Raw genomic sequence first — 19,783 nt, forward strand, 5'->3', positions numbered from 1 at the left:
ATTTGTTGTTTTCCTCCCTTATTCCTTCCTGTCTCCATTGTTAAGCACAATTATTGGCATAAAAGAGGTTTTTAATACCTATTATTAGACTGCATTCTAGCCTGGGCAATAGAGCAAGATTTCCGTTCTCTCTCCCTCTTTCTCTTCCTCTTTCTTTCTCTCTTTCATTCTTTTTTTTTTTTTTTTTTTTTTTTTGCATTTTAGGTTTTGGGGTACATGTGCAGAACATGCAAGATAGTTGCATAGGTACACAAGTGGCAGTGTGTTTTGCTGCCTTCCCCCCCTTCACCCACATTTGGCATTTCTCCCCAGGCTATCCCTCCCCAGCTCCCCCCGCTGCGGTCCCTCTTCTATTCCCCACAATAGATCCCAATGTCTAATGCCCCCTTCCCTGTGGCCATGTGTTCTCATTGTTCATCACCCACCTATGAGTGAGACTTTGCGGTATTTCATTTTCTGTTCTTGTGTCAGTTTGCTGAGAATGATGTTCTCCAGATTCATCCATGTCCCTACAAACAACACAAACTCATCATTTCTGATTCCTGCATAATATTCCATGGTGTATATGTGCCACATTTTCCCAGTCCAGTCTATCTTCGATAGGCATTTAGGTTGGTTCCAGGTCTTTGCTATTGTAAACAGTGCTGCAATGAACATTTGTGTGCATGTGTCCTTATAGTAGAACAATTTGTAGTCCTTTGGATATATACCCAGTAATGGGATTGCTGGGTCAAATGGACTTTCTATTTCTAAGGCCTTGAGGAATCGCCACACTGTCTTCCACAATGGTTTAACTAATTTACACTTCCACCAGCAGTGTAAAAGTGTTCCTATTTCTCCACATCCTCTCCAGCATCTGTTGTCTCCAGATTTTTAAATGATCGCCATTCTAACTGGCATGAGATGGTATCTCAATGTGGTTTTGATTTGCATCTCTCTAATGGCCAGTGATGATGAGCATTTTTTCATATGTTTGTTGGCCTCATGTATGTCTTCTTTTGAAAAGTGTCTGTTCATATCCTTTGCCCACTTTTGAATGGCTTGTTTGTTTTTTTTCTGTAAATCTGTTTTAGTTCTTTATAAATTCTGGATATCAGCCCTTTGTCAGATGGGTAAACTGCAGAGATTTTTTCCCATTCTGTTGGTTGCCAATTCAATCTAGTGACTGTTTCTTTTGCCGTGCAGAAGCTGTGGAGTTTGATTAGGTCCCATTTGTCTATTTTGGCTTTTGTTGCCAATGCTTTTGGTGTTTTGTTCATGAAGTCCTTGCCTACTCCTATGTACTGGATAGTTTTGCCTAGATTTTCTTCTAGGGTTTTTATGGTGTTAGGTCTTATGTTTAAGTCTTTAATCCATCTGGAGTTTTAGTATAAGGTGTCAGGAAGGGGTCCAGTTTCTGCTTTCTACACATGGCTAGCCAGTTTTACCAACAGCATTTATTAAATAGGGAGTCCTTTCCCCATTGCTTGTTTTTGTCAGGTTTATCAAAGATTGTATGGTTGTAGATATGTCGTGTTGCCTCGGATGCCTCTATTTTGTTCCATTAGTCTATATCTCTGTTTTAGTACCAGTACCATGCTGTTTTGATTACTGTAGCCTTGTAGTATAGTTTGAAGTCTGATAGTGTGATGCCTCCTGCTGTGTTCTTTTTGCTTAGAATTGACTTGGCTATGTGGGCTTAGCTAAGTCTTTTCGTTCCATATGAAGTTCAAGGTGGTTTTTTCCATTTCTGTGAAGAAAGTCAATGGTAGCTTGATGGGGATAGCATTGATTCTGTAAATGACTTTGGGCAGTATGGCCATTTTCATGATATTGATTCTTCCTAACCATGAACATGGAATGTTTCTCCATCTGTTTGTGTCCTCTCTTATTTCATTGAGCAGTGGTTTGTAGTTTTCCTTGAAGAGGTCCCTTACGTTCCTTGTAAGTTGTATTCCTAGGTATTTTATTCTCTTTGTAGCAATTGTAAATGGCAGTCTGTTCTTGATTTGGCTCTCTTTCAGTCTGTTATTGATGTATAGGAATGTTTGTGATTTTTGCACATTGATTTTATATCCTGAGACTTTGCTGAAGTTGTTTATCAGTTTCAGGAGTTTTTGGGCTGAGACGATGGGGTCTTCTAGATACACTATCATGTCGTGTGCAAATACAGACAATTTGGCTTCCATCTTTCCTATTTGAATACCCTTTATTTCTTTTTCTTGCCTGATTGCTCTGGCTAGAACTTCCAGTACTATATTGAATAGGAGTGGTGAGAGAGGTCATCCTTGTCTAGTGCCAGATTTCAAAGGGAATGCTTCCAGCTTTTGCCAATTCAGTATGATATTGGCTATTGGTTTGTCGTAAATAGCTTTTATTATTTTGAGATACGTTCCATCAATACCGAGTTTATTGAGGGTTTTTAGCATAAAGGGCTGTTGAATTTTGTCAAAGGCCTTCTCTGCATCAGTTGAGAGAATCATGTGGTTTTTGTTTTTGGTTCTGTTTATGAGGTGAATTACGTTTATAGACTTGCGTATGTTGAACCAGCCTTGCATCCCTGGGATGAATCCTACTTGATCATGGTGGATAAGCTTTTTGATGTGCTGTTGCAATTGGCTTGCCCATATTTTATTTAAGATTTTTGCATCTATATTCATCATGGATATTGTCCTGAAGTTTTCTTTTCTTGTTGGATCTCTGCCAGGTTTTGGTATCAGGATGATATTGGTTTCATAAAATGATTTGGGAAGAATTCCCTCTTTTGGGATTATTTGGAATAGTTTCAGAAGAAATGGTACCAGCTCCTCTTTGTGTGTCTGATAGAATTCAGCTGTGAACCCATCTGGACCTGGGCTTTTTTTGTGTGGTAGGCTCTTAATTGCTGCCTCAACTTCAGACCTTGTTATTGGTCTATTCATAGTTTTGCCTTCCTCCTGGTTTAGGCTTGGGAGGACACAAGTGTCCAGGAATTTATCCATTTCTTCCAGGTTTACTAGTTTATGTGCATAGAGTTGTTTGTAATATTCTCTGATGATGGTTTGAATTTCTGTGGAATCTGTGGTGATTTCCCCTTTATCATTTTTTATTGCATCTTTGGTTGTTCTCTCTTTTCTTTTATATTAATCTGGCTAGTGGTCTGTCTATTTTGTTGATCTTTTCAAAAAACCAGCTCTTGGATTTATTGATTTTTTTGAAGGGGTTTTCATGTCTCTTTCTCCTTTAGTTCTGCTCTGAACTTAGTTATTTCTTGTCTTCTGCTAGGTTTTGAGTTTTTTTGATCTTGTTCCTCTAGCTCTTTCAATTTTCACAATAGGGTGTCAATTTTTGATCTCTCCAATCTTCTCATGTGGGCACTTATTGCTATATATTTTCTTATAGAGACTGCTTTAGATGTGTCCCAGAGATTCTGGTATGTTGTGTCTTCATTCTTGTTGTTTTCAAAGAACTTCTTTATTTCTGCCTTCATTTCATTGTTTATCCAATCAAAATTCAGGAGCCAGTTGTTCAGTTTCCATGAAGCTGTGCGGTTCTGAGTTAGTTTCTGAATTTTGTGTTCTAACTTGATTGCACTATGGTCTGAGAGACTGTTTGTTATAATATCAGTTGTTTTGCCTTTGATGAAGAGTGCTTTACTTCCAATTATATGGTCAATTTTAGAGTAGGTGTGATGTGGTGCTGAGAAGAATGTATATTCTGTGGATTTGGGGTGGAGAGTTCTGTAAATGTCTATCAGATTTGCTTGTTTTATGTCTGAGTTCAAGTCCTGGATATCCTTGTTAATTTTCTGTCTGGTTGATCTGTCTAATATTGACAGTAGAATGTTAATGTCTCTCACTATTATTGTGTGGGAGTCTAAGTCTCTTTTTAAGTCCTTAAGAAATTGCCTTATATATCTGGGTGTTCCTGTATTGGGTTCATATATATTTAGGATCATTAGCTCTTCTTATTGTATCGATCCTTTTACTATTATGTAATGTCCTTCTTTGTCTCTTTTGATATTTGTTGCTTTAAAGTCTATTTTATGAGAGACGAGAATTGCGACTCCTGTTTTTTTTTTGCTCTTTGTTTGCTTGGTAAATTTTCCTCCATCCCTTTATTTTGAGCCTTTGTGTATTCTTGCCTGTGAGATGGGTTTTCTGGATACAGCACACCGATGGGTTTTGGCTTTTTATCCAATTTGCCAGTCTGTGTCTTTTGATTGGTGCATTTAGCCCATTTACATTTAGGGTTAATGTTGTTATGTGTGAATTTGATACTGCCATTTTTATGCTAGCTGGCTCTTTTGCCTGTTAGTTGATGCAGATTCCTCATTTTGTTGATGCTTTTTTAGCATTTGGTATGTTTTTGGAATGGCTGGTACTGGTTGTTCTTTTCTATGTGTAGTGCCTCTTTCAGGAGCCCTTGTAAAGCAGGCCCGGTGGTGACAAAAATATCTGAGTACTTGCTTGTTTGCAAAGGATTTTATTTTTCCTTCACTTATGTAGCTTAGTTTGGCTGGATATGAAATTCTGGGTTGAAAGTTCTTTTCTTTGAGGATGTTGAATATTGGCCCCCACTCTCTTCTGGCTTGTAGGGTTTCTGCCGAGAGATCTGCTGTGAGTCTGATGGGCTTCCCTTTGTGGGTGACCTGACCTTTTTTTCTGGCTGCCCTTAGTATTTTCTCCTTCATTTCAACCCTGATGAATCTGACGATTATGTGCCTTGGGTTGCTCTTCTTGTGGAATATCTTTGTGGTGTTCTCTGTATTTCCTGGACTTGAATATTGGCCTGCCTTGGTAGGTTGGGGAAATTTTCCTGGGTAATATCCTGAAGAGTATTTTCCAGCTTGGATTTATTCTCTTCATCACGTTCAGGTACACCTATCAAATGTAGATTAGGTCTCTTCACATAGTCCCACATTTCTTGGAGACTTTGTTCATTTTTTTTTTTGTGCTTTTTTCTTTAATTTTGGCTTCTCCTTTTATTTCATTGAGTTGATCTTCAACTTTTGATATCATTTCTTCTGCTTGGTCCATTTGGCTGTTGAAACTTGTGCATGCTTCGCAAAGTTCTTGTGTTGTGTTTTTCAGCTCCTTCAATTCACTCATATTCCTCTCTAAGTTGTCCATTCTTGTTATCATTTCCTCAAATCTTTTTTCAAGGTTCTTAGTTTTTTTGCATTGATTTAGAACATGTTCTAGCTCATGGAAGTTTCTCATTACCCACCTTCTGAAGTCTGATTCCGTCATTTCATCACACTCATCCTCAGTCCAGCTTTGTTCCCTTGCTAGTGAGGAGTTTTTGGTCCTTTGTAGGAGTCGAGGTGTTCTGGTTTCAGGTGTTTTTCTCCTTTTTCTGCTGGTTTCTTCTTATCTTTGTGGATTTATCCACCTGTCATCTGAGTGGTTGCTGATTTTCCGATTGGGTCTCTGAGTGGACGTCCAGATTGTTGATGATGAAGTATTTCTGTTTCTTTTTTTACCTTCTAACAGTCTGGCTGCACTGCTGTAGGACTGCTGAGGTCCACTCCAAGCCCTGTTTCCTCGATAACTCCTGTAGCAGCTGCGGAACCATGTGGGTTGCTACCAGATTCTTCTTCTGCTATCTTTGTCCCTGAATGATGCCCACCAAATGTTAGTCTGATCAGTCCTTTGTGAGGTAACTGTTTGTATATACGGGGTCAGGGAGCTGCTTGAGGAGACTGTCTGTACTTTATAGGAGCTCAGATGCTGAGCTGTGAGCTCCGTTGTTCATTCAGGGCTGCTAGGCAGGAACGTTTAAGTCTGCTGCAGCAGAACTCATAAAGTCCTTTTTTTTCCTCAGGCACTTTGTCCCGGGGAGTTAGGGCTCCATTTATGAGTATCCATTGTACGTTCCTGCCCAGCAAGGGGGCAGTCTAATCACTGCTTGCCTGTAGTGGTTATGCTGAGCTGCCCTGGGCCCCACCCTGCTGTCCTGGGCTCTGTCCTGTTGCTGTGGGCTCCGCCCTGCTGCCATGTGTAATTCCCTGTAGTCCTGTTTATATGCGTGTGCTCGCCTCTGTAGTGGCAGACTCTCTCCATTATTACGGGTTGCCCCGGCAATGGCGGGTTGCCTCGGCACCAGCAGGCTGCATCAGCAATGGCAGTGTAGCTTTGTAGGGGTTGAGTGCCTCGGTAATGGCAGACACCCCTCCCCCTTCGAGCTGCACCATCCTGGGTTCCACTGTGCTTGAGGTGAAACTCTCGACCTTGAGCATTTCCAATTGCTGTTTTGTTTGTTTTTTTGGTGCTGGGACCCGCTGAGCCTGATCACCTGGCTCCCTGCCTCAGATCCCCTTTCTTTTTTTTTTAAGTTTAGTGGTTGACTCTCTCCCAGGTGTTCCAGTCGCCTGCTGCAAGGGCACTGGGATCTGTGTGATTTCCTGTGCAGCATCCTACTGCCCTGGCTCAAACCTCGTTGCTGCCTGGGAATCTCCTGGGCTGGCTTTCTATTTAAGTCTCGTTTAATCAAATGAATGTGCTAATCTGTTTTCCGAAATCTCCAATTGCCAGTTTAACAGGGCAACCAAACCAGCGTATTTTGTACGGAGTGTTGCTGCGCTGCGGCCTCAGCCCAAACAGCCATGCCGACTCAAACAGCTGCGCTGGCCCAAACTGCCGCGCGGGCCCATGGGGCTCTTACACCTGGGAATCTCCTAGTTTGTGGACGATAAAGATTTGTGTGGAAATGCAGCATTTACTCACCCTCTGCAGATTGACTCGGAGCTGTAATCCTGAGTTGGTCCTCCAGTGCCATCTTCCTCTTTCATTCTTTTTTTCTTCCTTTCTCTTGTTCTTTCTTTCTTTCTTTAAAAAAAAGAAAAGAAAATTGGTTATGCCAAAGTCAGACATACAACACATCCAATTTAGGCCTTAATTTTCTTGCATTATATATTCACACTCCAAATGCCTCTTTTTAGTAGGTGATGAACTTTATCAAGTGTAGGTTTATATATGATGTTAACTAATTTACAGGTTATAGATAATTTTAAAATTAGTATAAGAAACCTGAATTTTTATACCCCAGAAAGGCATTATCCCAGGCACTGTGGATATATAAAAATGCAGGGAGGAGGCCAGTGTCCTCAGATAGATAAAATAATAGTGACTTCAAGAAAAATACTGCAGGTACACATACGCAGATAACTATAATACAAGGCTGTGTGAATTTGGAGAAACTTACTTTCTGCTGAGGAAACCAGGGAAAATTAATTGGGAGAGATGTCATTTGAATGAGACATAAGTAACATAAATAGGATTTTAACTAGTAGATATGTTGGATGCTGTTCCAAGTCAAAAGAATAAGAAAAGCAAGAGCAAACAAAACCATTTCCATAACTTAGAGACATTAAGGGGTGAGCTGGTGATCAAGCTAAGATAGCTTTGGGATCATCGAAAATCTCCAAAGCTGTGATAAGCATTTTTGCTTCATTGGGTAAACAGTGAGGAGTTGCTGAAGGTTTTTGAGAAATAAAGTGTCAAGATGCAAGTGATTATTAGGAACATCATCCTCTTGGTGTTGGCAAGATGTGGTAGCAGCAGCAGGAGTTAACAAGGACTGGATTAATTCAGGCGAGAGATCCTTGAGAGCACAGTAGATGTGCATGAGAAGGCAGTAAGAGTGTTGGTGGTAGCAAGGGGACGAAGCAGACATTTGAAAATCATTGTAGAGATAGCACTGATTAGGCTTGTTAAGTATAAATCCATCAGGAATGTAGTTTCTGGTTGGAGGAAGAAGAAGCTGAATTGAGTTAAGAACATGTGGAGTTTGAAGTGACACGAAAATTTTTTTTGCTGCTGAAAAAAATGTTTCTGGATATCCCAAGAGCAGGCAGGATTGGAGACAAACAGCTGTGGGAATCCCCCACAGAGAAGGCCTGGCCTGTGGCCTTGAGAGTGAATGGGATTGTTAAAGTGAGGGGAAAGAGGCGGGAGGGAGGGAGAAAGAGCCACGGTGAAGGAAGAACTTAGGGGTACAACTCCACTTGAGAAGTCAGGAAGGAAACAGTCAAAGAAGGGTCACAAGGTAGAAGGAGCATTAGAAAAATGCATTTTTATGGAAATAGAGGAAAAGACTATTTGGAAAGGGGGATTGTCAAGAATGTGACCCAAACTCAGGAAGGATGAGGGTTGAAGAACGGTCACTGCATTTGAAACCATGATGTTACTGATGATTGGACAGTGCACTGAAAGTGATAGTGTACCTAGGAACAGGGTACAAAAGAGAAGCCAGGAAGTGAACATGAGGGAACATACAATGGAAGTGAGGGAACATACAATACAATGTAAACATTTGGGAAAATGCAATCTTAAAAGGCAGATGTTCCAAAAAGCAGCACGAGTTAAAGAGAATTTATTTTGGGGCTGAAGATATCTTGAACATTTTTAAGTACTTAAGAAGGGACTAATGAGGAACAGCTTAATGTTGTGAAGAATCAGAGATCATTGATGGCTTGTGATTTGTGAGGTGATTCAGGTGGAAATGGCATCTTCAGCAGAGATCCAGCACAGGCCCACTTTGGCCCTTGGCTACAAGGCTGCAAGGGTCCATTGGTCTTTTCCTAGAATGTGCCACACTCCCCTGCCTCCAGGTCTTTGCCACTGTCACCCTCTGCCAGAATGCTTCTCTGCATGATTTTTCGATGGCCAACCTCTTTGCCTTCATTCTGTACTTCTCAGAGCATCCTTCTCTCACCTTTTCATCTAAAGTCTGCCCTACCTATGCCACCTTTTTTGTCCCATTTTCTTCATAGCTCATTGCATTACCTGGAATCCTCCTTTTACTTGTTTACTTGTTTATTTCCTCCCATCCACTAGAACATAAGCCCTGTTAGCAGGACCTTTTCTAGCTTGTTTACTTCCATGCCACCAGTGCCTAGAAAACCCAGCTTGTGACAGGTGCTCTCTGGGTATGTATTCTGTGAATGAGTGAAAGGAGTAATGATCTTCACCAAGGAAGGAAGATGAAAACTGGAAAGATACAGAGAAGCTTTCTGACAAGACTAGAAAACACCTTGTAGCATCTGTATTCTTAGTAAAGAGAGTAGTGTGCTTAGGTGAGGAGTTTCAAGAAAAGCACAACAGGCTTCCAGCTGAACAGTGGCATGTCTTGGAAAGGAATATGTAAGGGAATTCGTTTCCATAGAATTGGAGTTCTTCAGGTAGAGAAGGGAGCATGGGTATCCTGCATCTGGAAATGCAATGCTCCTGGATTGAAATGAGAACACAGGAGATCCCAGAAGTTAGAAAGGAGGTTTGAGCACAGAACTTTTAGCAGATATGGATAGAGGTACTGAGATGAACCAGAATAGAGGCACTGTGGACAAAGAAGGAGAGTTGAGGGAGAGGGAAGAGTGTATTACATAGACTGGTGTTGCGATGAGTTTGGTTTGTATTGAGTTGGTGGAATTCACCAACCTCATAGTCCACATGATGAAATGTAAATGCTGTGCTCACATCAAGAGTAATTTGTATTTCTGATTGATTGATATTTTTACTTAAATAGTCAGAGGAGTTTAGCATTTCCAAACGTATCAAAGACCTGGACTCTGAATTCCTTGAAAGCAGAAAGTATTTGTTTCTGATGCTTCAGGAGCTTCCATTGTGCCTTACACAAAGTAAGCACTCATTAACGTTAAGAGTGAATAAAAGAATGATAATCAACTGAGAAATTCAGGATAGCCTCTGTGCCTGGTCATGTGAATAAATCATTATTGAGTTATCCACATTTGGTCTCAATTCTTTATAAATACTTTGGGTAGGGTATGATACATCCTTGGATTCAAATACTCATTTATATGTTATTTTAGTGTTCTAATTTCCTTCATCTCAGTTAATAAGTTAAAAACATAGCATAAATCTTTTCTCAGGCATACTTTGAATTTTTCTACACAATTTTTTTTAAAATTTGAGTTTTTACTATAAGGGTTTGAATTAAAACTAACCAGCTGCTGATTCTGTTGTTAGTCTGTTGTGCCATTCTGCAATTTACTTGAATTCTTCTCACTGTATCTTTCAAAAAGTTTGATGTTTTTATCATGTCTAAATAAATCTGAAATTTAAAGTATTTGCCAGCAGTTTAAATTCCAGTCAATAATTCTGAGGTTTAGAAGTTAATTTTCTATTATTGAGTATAAAATTAATGTTCAAGTAGGAAAGGACAATAACACCAGAATATTTAATGATCTCAATGGAACATTCCATATGGGTCTGTTGTTTCAGTAGTGCTTACAATGTTAAAGTTATAAAAGAATTCCTAAGTACAGATCCAACCTGAGTTTCTGTCAGCAGCAATTTAAACCCAGATGATATCTTCAGTTATTGAGTTAAGAGAAACATGAAATACCTCCACAAGGTCAAAATGCTTGAAATACAGAATCCAAGAGAGTAAATGATTGACATTTGCAAAGTGAAGCCTTTTTTTGTGGCCTCGTAAAATCTTTTCAAACTGAATTGAAACAAAGCCCATAAAGTATGAACTTTTGAAAAATTAAAGAACATTACTAAGTGATGATAGTGGGTAGTTTTCAGAGGATTGATTAAAACATGTATCTAAATTGTACCACTGTTTTAGAAAACTATTCAGCTATTTTAAAAATAGCGTTCCTTGAAATAGAAGATATTTTAGAAAATAAGGAAAGTAGAGAAAGGTGTAAAATTTCCTATTACTACCACCACCCAGATATAATAGTAATAATTTAATGTACATGTAAAATAGCTATATCAACTTAACTGCCCAAGATCATACTGATTAAACAATTTAGTCTCTTGCTTTCTAAAGCATTATACTAAGAATATTCCAATGTCATTTGAAATTTTTCAAAAATACTGTTTTCTTTGTTTCATGATATTCTGTTTTATAGATATAACATAATTAATTGTGTGTGTGTGTGTTTTAAGTTTTAGAACATTTAGAGTTTGTTTGTTTGTTTGTTTTGTTTTGTTTTTTTGATAGAGTTTTGCTCTGTTGCCCAGGCTGGAGGGCAGTGGCACAATTTTGGCTCACTGCAACCTCCACCTCGCAGGTTCGAGCAATTCTCCTGCCTCAGCCTCCTGCATAACTGAGACTTGTAGTCTCAGCTGACTGAGTCTGCGTGGTTGAGACTACAAAAATTAGCTTCCATCACATGAAGCTAATTTTTGTATTTTTAGTAGAGATGAGGTTTTACCATGTTGGCCAGGCTGTCTCAAACTCCTGACCTTAGGTGATCTGCCCACCTGGCCTCCCAAACTGCTGTGATTACAGGCATGAGCCACTGCACCCAGCCAAACATTTAGTTTTTTAAAAATATTGCTTAATGTGGAAATTGGCATTGTTATAAATAAACTTTTGTTAACATTTTCAATTTCCAATTTTTTTAGATTAAAATCCTAGTAGAATAAAAGGTCCAATTGCATTTCAGAAAGTTTGCACTAATGTATGTTTACTTCAGTAGAGTATATATGTAGTCTGTAGATTTATTAGCTTTTCCTAATTTTTAGTACATTTGTGAAAATCAGTTGTTTTTAATTTGTATTTTTAAGTGTGAGAGATTGAACATTTGCAATTGATTTACCTGTTATTTATTTACACGTCATTTTTGGAAATTGCCTGTGTGTGTCTTTTGCCAATTTTTCTTCTTTTAGGGTCTTAATGTTTTTCTCATCAACTTATCTAATAAACTTCTTTTATATTTAGGATGATAAAACCCTTATCTTTGTGGCAAATATCTTTGACATTTGCCTTTTTTGATTAAATTTTACAATACAAAAATATTTTATGTAAACTTAGTCTAATCTGTTTATCTTTTCTTTTGTGAATTCTCCACTATAAATAGTTGTTTTCAGCTTCATGTTTTGATATTTATAAATATACTAACACATCAAACATTTTCTACAACATAATTTACTCAGTAAAAAGCTCTTTGGATTTTGACATGGCATTTACCAGCGTGGGTTCCTGGTCTATAATTTTAAGTGGTGTCTGAAGGATTATACTGGAATTTTGCCAGGCTAAAGTCATTAAAAGCCTTTGAGCAACAATTCAGCATCTTTTTCAAATTTAAGAAAAGCTTCATATGGCATAATTATTCAAAGCTAAGGTCATAGAAACTATTTAAACCTTTAAAATTTATAATTAAAGGATTAATATTAACTTATGAAGACATGGTCATTTAGGCTTAAGATGGATTTCCAACCTCAATTTTGTTTTTTTTACTTTCATCTTTTCCCTTTTTCCCTTGCTAAAAAATGTGAACTTTTATATTCTTAAACTTTAAATTAAATGTTATCCTCAAGTTAAAATTATAAAACTGATTGACAAACAATATCCTGTATATTTTTCACTATGTTCCACAAATATTGGTGAATTTAAAGTTGGCATTTTCAAATGGGGGTGAAGGGGGGAAGCAAAGCAAAGCACACTGCCATGTGCGTACCTACGCAACTGTCTTGCATGCTCTGCTCATGTACCCCAAAACCTAAAATCCAATAAAAAATTAAAAAAAAAAATAAAAAATAAAGTTGGCATTTTTCTCTGGATATATAAGCTGTAGCCTGGTGTAATGGATAATGGCACCTCTAAATATAAGGAGAAAATAATTTGTCAATTAAAAAAATACACAAATAACTTGTAAAACTTAGGATGCATACCTAATTTGAATGTGATGAATTTATGTTAATTTATATTAAGGTTTCTATTAATGTGCTTTCGAATAACCTAAATTGTAAAGCTTTTTTGAATATGAAAGAGGTTATAATCTTATCTTAGACAAAAACTAAAACTCTTGTCTTAGTTTTTTGTCAAAATATACAAATCAAAACAAATCAAGTATTTTAGTTAAATACATTTATGTGTCACCTATGTAACAAGAGGACATGGATGTTCCTTAGATCCTTTTTACATGAGCCCCCAGCTCTCCTACTTCATCTGATTTGGATGTGAGACAGTTGTATCACAGTGAGTTTATATCTGGAGGATTTGTTTATTAACAAAAAAAACAGGGTACTTAATGCTTGAGTGTTTACATGTTCAGAGGTCTATCATCCTTACCTAAGAGGGACTGCAAAGCTCTGTCAATGTGGAGTCACGGTTGTAGTTGGAAATAGGCTGCTGAATGGCTTTCACAGTTTCCCAAAGAATCTTTCCCTCTTTCTCCCTCTGCTTTCTGCTGCACGTTAAATAATTTATTTTCTGGCAATCCAGGAGAGCAAATCAATAATTTAAATTCAAATTCTAGTTTTCTGAAGCTAAAAAATTATGTTTTTCTTGGAGAAAATTAAAAGTATATTTTATGTTAAGGTTATTTGAAAATAAAACCTAGAATTGTAAATGAATTAATTTTAAAGTAGGCATTTAAAAATTACAACATTAATCCTCCTTTGTCCTTCTATAGCCTAATTTGTACTACTCTAATAGAACCATTAAAAATTGGAGTTCTGTATTCCTCAGAGGTTTTTGGTTTTGTCTTTTTGAATGTCCTGCAGGGAAAAATTTTATATTTAAAATAAATGAAAATGCCTCAGGTCAATACAGCAAAAGGTAGTGACTTGACTTGGGAAGGTACTGAAAGCAGGAAAGCTTATTTGCTATCGTCAAGGGTTTATATTTAAATGGCGAGAAGTGGGAGTGAGTAACATAAGCAGATATTTGTGCCCTAAGTCTTGTGTGTACATATGTGTGTGTGTGTGTGTGTGTGTGTGTGTGTACGTGCATGTACAGTTTAGATCTGGGGAGTTTTTTTGGTTTGTTTTTTGTTGTGTGTGTTCGTGTAAGATTTGTGCTGATAATTATGCAAACCTTTAAAAATATATTATTATGTAAGAATTGTACATATGTATTGGATATATGTGATTTTTTTTGCCAGGGGGAACAAAGTCTCATTCTGTTGCCCAGGCTGGAGTGAAGTGGTGCAATCTTGGCTCATTGAAACCTCCACCTCCCGAGTTTGAGCAATTCTCCTGTCTCAGCATCCTGAGTAGCTGGAATTACAGGTGGCTAATTTTTGTATTTTTAGTAGAGATGGGGTTTCACCATCTTTCCCAGACTGGTCTTCAACTCCTGACCTCGTAATCTACCCGCCTCAGCCTCCCAAAGTGCTGGGATTACAGGCATGAGCCACTGCACCCAGTCATAATACTTTTATACATTCTTGCAATGTGTCATTATCAAATCAGAGTAATTAGGATATCCAACACCTCAAACGTTTATCTTCTTTGTGTTAAGAAGATTTCAAATCTTCTTTTCTATTTTGAAATACACAATAAATTATTGTTAACTATAGTCACCCCACTGTGCTATCGAACACTAGAACTTCTTACTTATATTTAACTGGATTATTGTATTCATTAACCAACCTCTATTTATGCCTTCTTCTCTTATTCTACTCCCACCTTCATGAGATCCACTTTTTTAGCTCCCATATATGAATGAGAACATGCGATATTTGTCTTTCTGTGCCTGGCTTATTTCACTTAACATAATGACATCTAATTCCATCCATGTTTCTGAAAATGAGAGGATTTCATTCTTTTTATAACTGAGCAATACTCTGTTATGTGTATATTGCACATATTCTTTATCCACCCCTTTGCTGATGTTGCACTTATGCTGTTTCCATATCTTTGCTATTGTGAATAATGCTGCAATTAACGTGGGTATGCAGGTAACTCTTTGTAGACTAATTTACTTTCTTTGGATATATATTGGAATTGATAGGTTAAGTGCTAGATCTGTTTTTAGTTTTTTGAGGAAGCTTTATACTGTTTTCCATAGTGACTATACTAATTTGCATTCCCATTAACAATATACAAGTGTTTCCCTTTCTCTGTATCTTCATCAGCATTTTTTTTGTCTTTTTGATAATAGCAATTTTAAGTGGATAAGCTATCTTCTCATTGTTGTTTTGTTTTGCATTTCTGTGATGATTAGTGATATGGAATATTTTTTTCACATGCCCTATTGGCAATTTGTATGCCTTATTTTGAAAAAGGTCTATTCAGGTCACTTGCTGATTTTTAAATTGGATTGTTTGTTTTTTGCTGTTGAGCTTTTTATATATTCTGACTATTAATCTTTTTTCAGATAGATAGTTTGCAAATATGTTCTCTCGTTTCTTTTTACTCTTGATTGTTTTCTTTGTTGTACAGAAAGTTCATACTAATATATATTTACTTAAGTATGTTTCAAGATTTTTAGCTTGATAGAATCCCATTTTTCTACTCTTTTTTTGGTTGTCTGTACTTTTGGAGTCTTACCCTAAAAAATCTTTGCCTAGACCAATGTTTTCTTCAAGTAGTTTCAAACTCTTAGGCCTTGCATTTAAGTCTTTAATCCATTTTGATTAGATTTTTGTATAAGGTGAGAGATAGTAATCTGGTTTCATTCTTCTACATATGGATATCCAGTTTTTCCAGTACTGTTTATTGAAGGGACTGTCATTTCTCCAAAGTATGTTCTTGGCACCTTTGTTAAAAATGAGTTAGCTGTAAAGGTGTGTTGGGTTCTCTCTTCTGTTTCATTGCTCAATATGTATATTTCTCTGCCAGTACCATGCTGTTTGGGTTATGATAGCATGGCAGTATCTTTTGAAGTCTGATAGCGTGATTCTTCCAGCTTTAGAATTTTTGTGTAAGAACACTTTGTCTATTTGAAGGTCTTTTGTGGTTCCATACACATTTTAGAATTGTCTTTTCTATTTATCTGAAGAATATCAGTTGGTATTTTAATACAGATTGCAATGAATCTGTAGATTGTTATGGGTAGTGTGGGCATTTTATCATTGTTATTTATTGCAATCCATGAGCATGGAGTATCATTCCATTGTTGTGTTCTCTTTAATTTCTTTGATAGTGTTTTAAGTTTTCAGTGTAGAAACTTATACTACTTTTGGTTAAATTTCTTCCTAGATTTTTTTTTTGTAGCTGCTATAAATGGGATTGTTTTCTTGAATTTTTTTTCAAGATTGTTCACTGTTGGCGTATAGAATTGCTACTGATTTTTGCATGTTGATTTTATGTCCTGCAACTTTACTGACTTTATTTGTTTTAACATTATTTTGGTGGAGTCTTTAGGTTTTTCTAAATATAGCATCATGTTTTCTGAATAAGGATAATTTGACTTCTTCCTTTCTAATTTAGATGTCCCTTATTTTTTTCTCTTTACTAATTGCTCTGACTAGTACTTCCAATACTATCCATGTTGAATAGAAATGGTAAAAGCGAAAGCATCTTTGTCTTATTCCAGATTTTAGAGGAAAGGCTTTCAGTTTTTCCCTTTTCAGTATGATGTTAGCTTCTTGGTTTGTCATATATGGCTTTACTCTTTTGAGAAGTGTTTCTACTACATGCGGTTTGGTAAGAGATTTTTTTTTTTAATCATAAATTGGTGTTGAATTTTATTGAATGATTTTTCAGCATCTGTTGTTGAAGTGATCATATGGTTTTTGTTCTTGGTTTTGTTAATGTGATGTGTTACATTTGTTGATGTGTTTATGTTGAATCATCCTTGCATCCCTGGGATGAATCCCACTTGATCATGATGAATGATCTTTATAATGTGTTGCTTAATTCAGTTTGCTAGTATGTTCTTAAGGATTTTTACATCTGTGTTCATGAGGGATATTAACTTCTAGTTTTCTCTGTGTGTGTGTGTGTATGTGTGTGTCCTTGTCTGGTTTTAGTATTAGGTGAATGCTGGCCTTGTAGAATAAGTTTAGAAGTATTCTCTCCCCTTCGGTTTTTTTTTTTTTTTGAAGACTTTGTGTAGTTGTTATTAGTTTTTCTTCAAATGTTTGGTGGAATTCAGCAGTGAAGCCCTCAGATTTTGGGTTTTCCTTTGATTAAAGATTTTATTACTGCTTCAGTCACATTACTAATCTGTTCTGGTTTTCTATTTCTTTATAGTTGAATTTTGGTATGTTGCATGTATCTAGAAGTTAATCCATTTCTTCTGCTAATAGGCTTTCCATTTTTGTTGGCATGTAGGTGTTCATAACAGACTCTAATAATCCTTTATATTTCAGAGGTATCAATTTTAGCATCTCCCTTTTTATCTCTGGCTTTATTTATTTGGATCTCTTCTCTTTTTTTCTTATTTAGTCTAGCTATAGGTTTGTCAGTTTTGTTTATCTTTTTTAAAAACAACTTTCTGTTTTGTTGATTTTTCTTTTTTTGGTTTCAATTTCAGTTATTTTTGCTGTAATCTTTATCATTTTATTTTGTCAACAAATCTGGAGTTTGGTTTGTTCTACCTTTTATATTTTCTAGAAGTTTATTGTTAAGTTGTTTATTTGATGTCTCTCTGCTTTTCTGATGTAGGCATTGATTGTTATAAACTTCCCTCTTTGAACTGATTTTCTGTGTCTCTTAGGTTTTAGTGTGATGCATTTTCATTTTCATTTGTCTCAAGAGATTTTAACATTTCTCTTTTAATTTCTTCATTGATCCATTTCTTATTCAGAGGTCTGCTGCTTAATGTCCATGGATTTGTACAGTTTTAAACATTCTTTCTATTATTAATTGCTCATCTTATTCCATTGTGATCAGAAAAGATATTTGATATGATTTTGATTTTTAAAAATCTGTTAAGACTGGTTTTGTGACCTAATATCTGACCTACCCTAGAGAATCTTCCATGTGATGTTGAGGAAATGTTCCATAAATGTCTGCAGCAGTTGGGTGGAATATTCTGTAAATGTCTGTTAGGGCTATTTAGTCTACAGGACAGTTTGCCTCGAGTATTTCTTTGCTGATTTTCTGTCTGGATCATATGTCCATTTTGAAAGTGTAATGTTGAAGTCCTCCTATCATTGTTTTGCAGTCAGTCTCTCCCTTTTGGTCTGTTAATTTTTGTTTTTTTTTATATTTGGGTGCTATAGTGTTGGGTGCAGATATATTTACCATTATTACATTATCTTTCTGTATTAATCCCTTTGTTATATAATATTCTTTGTCTCTTTTTTTTAACAGTTCTTTACTTAAACTCTGTATAATCTTATATAAGTGTAACTATTCCTGCTCTTTTATGGTTTCCATTGGCATTGGATATCCTTTTCTATCTCTTTACTTCATTCTGTGTGTGTCTTTATAGGTAAACATGGACACAGGGAGGGGAGTACTAAACACTGGGGTCTATTGGGGGAAAAGGGGAGGGCCAGAGGGGGGGGGAGCTGGGGAGGGATAGCCTGGGGAAAAATGACAAATGTGGGTGAAGGGGAGAAAGGAAGCAAAACACACTGCCATGTGTGTACCTATGCAACTGTCTTGCACGTTCTGCACATGTACCCCAAAACCGAAAATGCAATAAAAATTTAAAAAAAAAGAAAATTCAGTATATATTAAAAAAAAAAAGAAATAATAAAAGTATTATGAAAAGAAAAAAACAACAAAATACCACACTTTAGTACCATCCCCTTTGCCACATTTTGACTCTTTAATGATTCAATTTACATCTTATATTGCCTCTTAGCCAATTATTATAGTTATTATATTTAAATAGTTTCATGTTTTAGTCTGCATGCTCAAGACATAAGTGGTTTAGTTGCCTCCATTACAGTATTAGACTATTCAGAATGTGCCTGTTTTCTTGTATTTCCAAGTCAGTTTAATGTCTTTAGATGTTTTCTTGTTACATGTTAGCATTCATTTTTTTCAGATTGAAAAACTCCCTTTAGCATTTTAGGTAAGACAGGTCTAGTGTTGATGAATTAATTCCCTCTGCTTTGGTTTGGCTGGAAAAATCTTTACCTCTCCTTCATTTCTGAAGAATAGCTAAGTTGGGAATGTATTCTTAGTTGCCAGTCTCTTCTCTCCCCCTCAGAACTTGGAATATAGCATACTACTCTCTTCCGCTCTTCAGGGTTTTTATTGAGACATCCATTGAAAGCCATATTGGGGCTCCAGTGAATGTGATATGTTTCTTTTTTTCTGCTGCTTTGTGTATTCTTTTTTTTGTCTTTCATTTTTGTTATTTTGATTATTATGTGCCTTGGGGATTTCTCCTTTGGGTTAAATTTGATTGATTATGTCTTTCTATGCCTGGATGGTATAATCTTTCTTGGGATTTGGGAAATTTTCAGTCATTATTTTTTTATATGCTTTGTGGGCCTTTTTCTATCTTGGAAAGTTCTGTTTTGTGGAGATTCATTCACTTGATGATGTCCCATAAGTCTTTTTTTTTGTTTTTGTTTAGTTTTATTTTAGGTTTGGGGGTGCACGTGAAGGTTTCTTGTATAGGTAACATCATTTAGCTACCACTTACGATTGAGAACATGTGGTCATTTGTTTGCTGTTTCTGTGTTAGTTTTCTAAGGATGATAGCCTTCAGCTCCATCATGTTCACATAAAAGACATGGTCTCAGAGTTGATCCAAGATGGTCAAATAGGGACAGCTCCAGAGTGCAGTTCCTAGCAAGAACAATACAGGGGGGGAGTACCCACTGCATTTCCAAACAAGTTTTCATGTCCCACAGACCAGGAGATTCCTGGGCCAAAAAACACCATGAGTTTTCAGCACAGTGGTTTCAGCCAGTGCTGGCTTGGTGCATAGACTCTCACACAAATCTGGGCTGCCATTTCAACTGGCTCCAGGAATGCCTGGGAGACAGAGGCACCCATTGAACTGAAAGGGAGGGGGCCAAGACAGGGAGCGAGGTGATCTGGCTTAGCAGGTACCACGCCCACAAAACAAGCAACCTGAAATGCTATGGATTGAGAGTTTCACAGCAAGTGCAGCTAGACCCAGGATGGTCCCGCTCAGTAGGGGGAAAGGCAACCACCACTACCAAGGCAGTTCACAAGAGCAGCTGGGCAGAGCCTGTGGCAGC

General features: G+C 36.9%; 1 protein-coding gene across 35 annotated transcripts in view; it reads left to right on the forward strand.

Moving 5' to 3' along the window:
- The window catches only part of CEP112 (centrosomal protein 112), a 705,692-nt gene that overhangs the window by 371,472 nt on the left and 314,437 nt on the right, over window positions 1–19,783 (forward strand). The window contains exon 23 of one of the 35 annotated variants that reach the window (XR_008481666.2): window positions 13,826–13,891. The exons of 33 other annotated variants lie outside the window; for them this stretch is intronic. Coding sequence is in view for 1 of the 2 variants with exons in the window: in XM_054256399.2 (XP_054112374.1) it covers window positions 13,826–13,864 (39 nt within the window). In the remaining variant the exon portion in view is untranslated. Of the gene's footprint in view, window positions 1–13,825; window positions 18,321–19,783 lie in introns of those variants that run through there. One more of the 35 variants, XM_054256399.2, reaches the window with a different exon arrangement.

The sequence above is a fragment of the Callithrix jacchus genome, chromosome 5 (genome assembly GCF_049354715.1).
Source record: "Callithrix jacchus isolate 240 chromosome 5, calJac240_pri, whole genome shotgun sequence".
Lineage (NCBI taxonomy): Eukaryota > Metazoa > Chordata > Mammalia > Primates > Cebidae > Callithrix > Callithrix jacchus.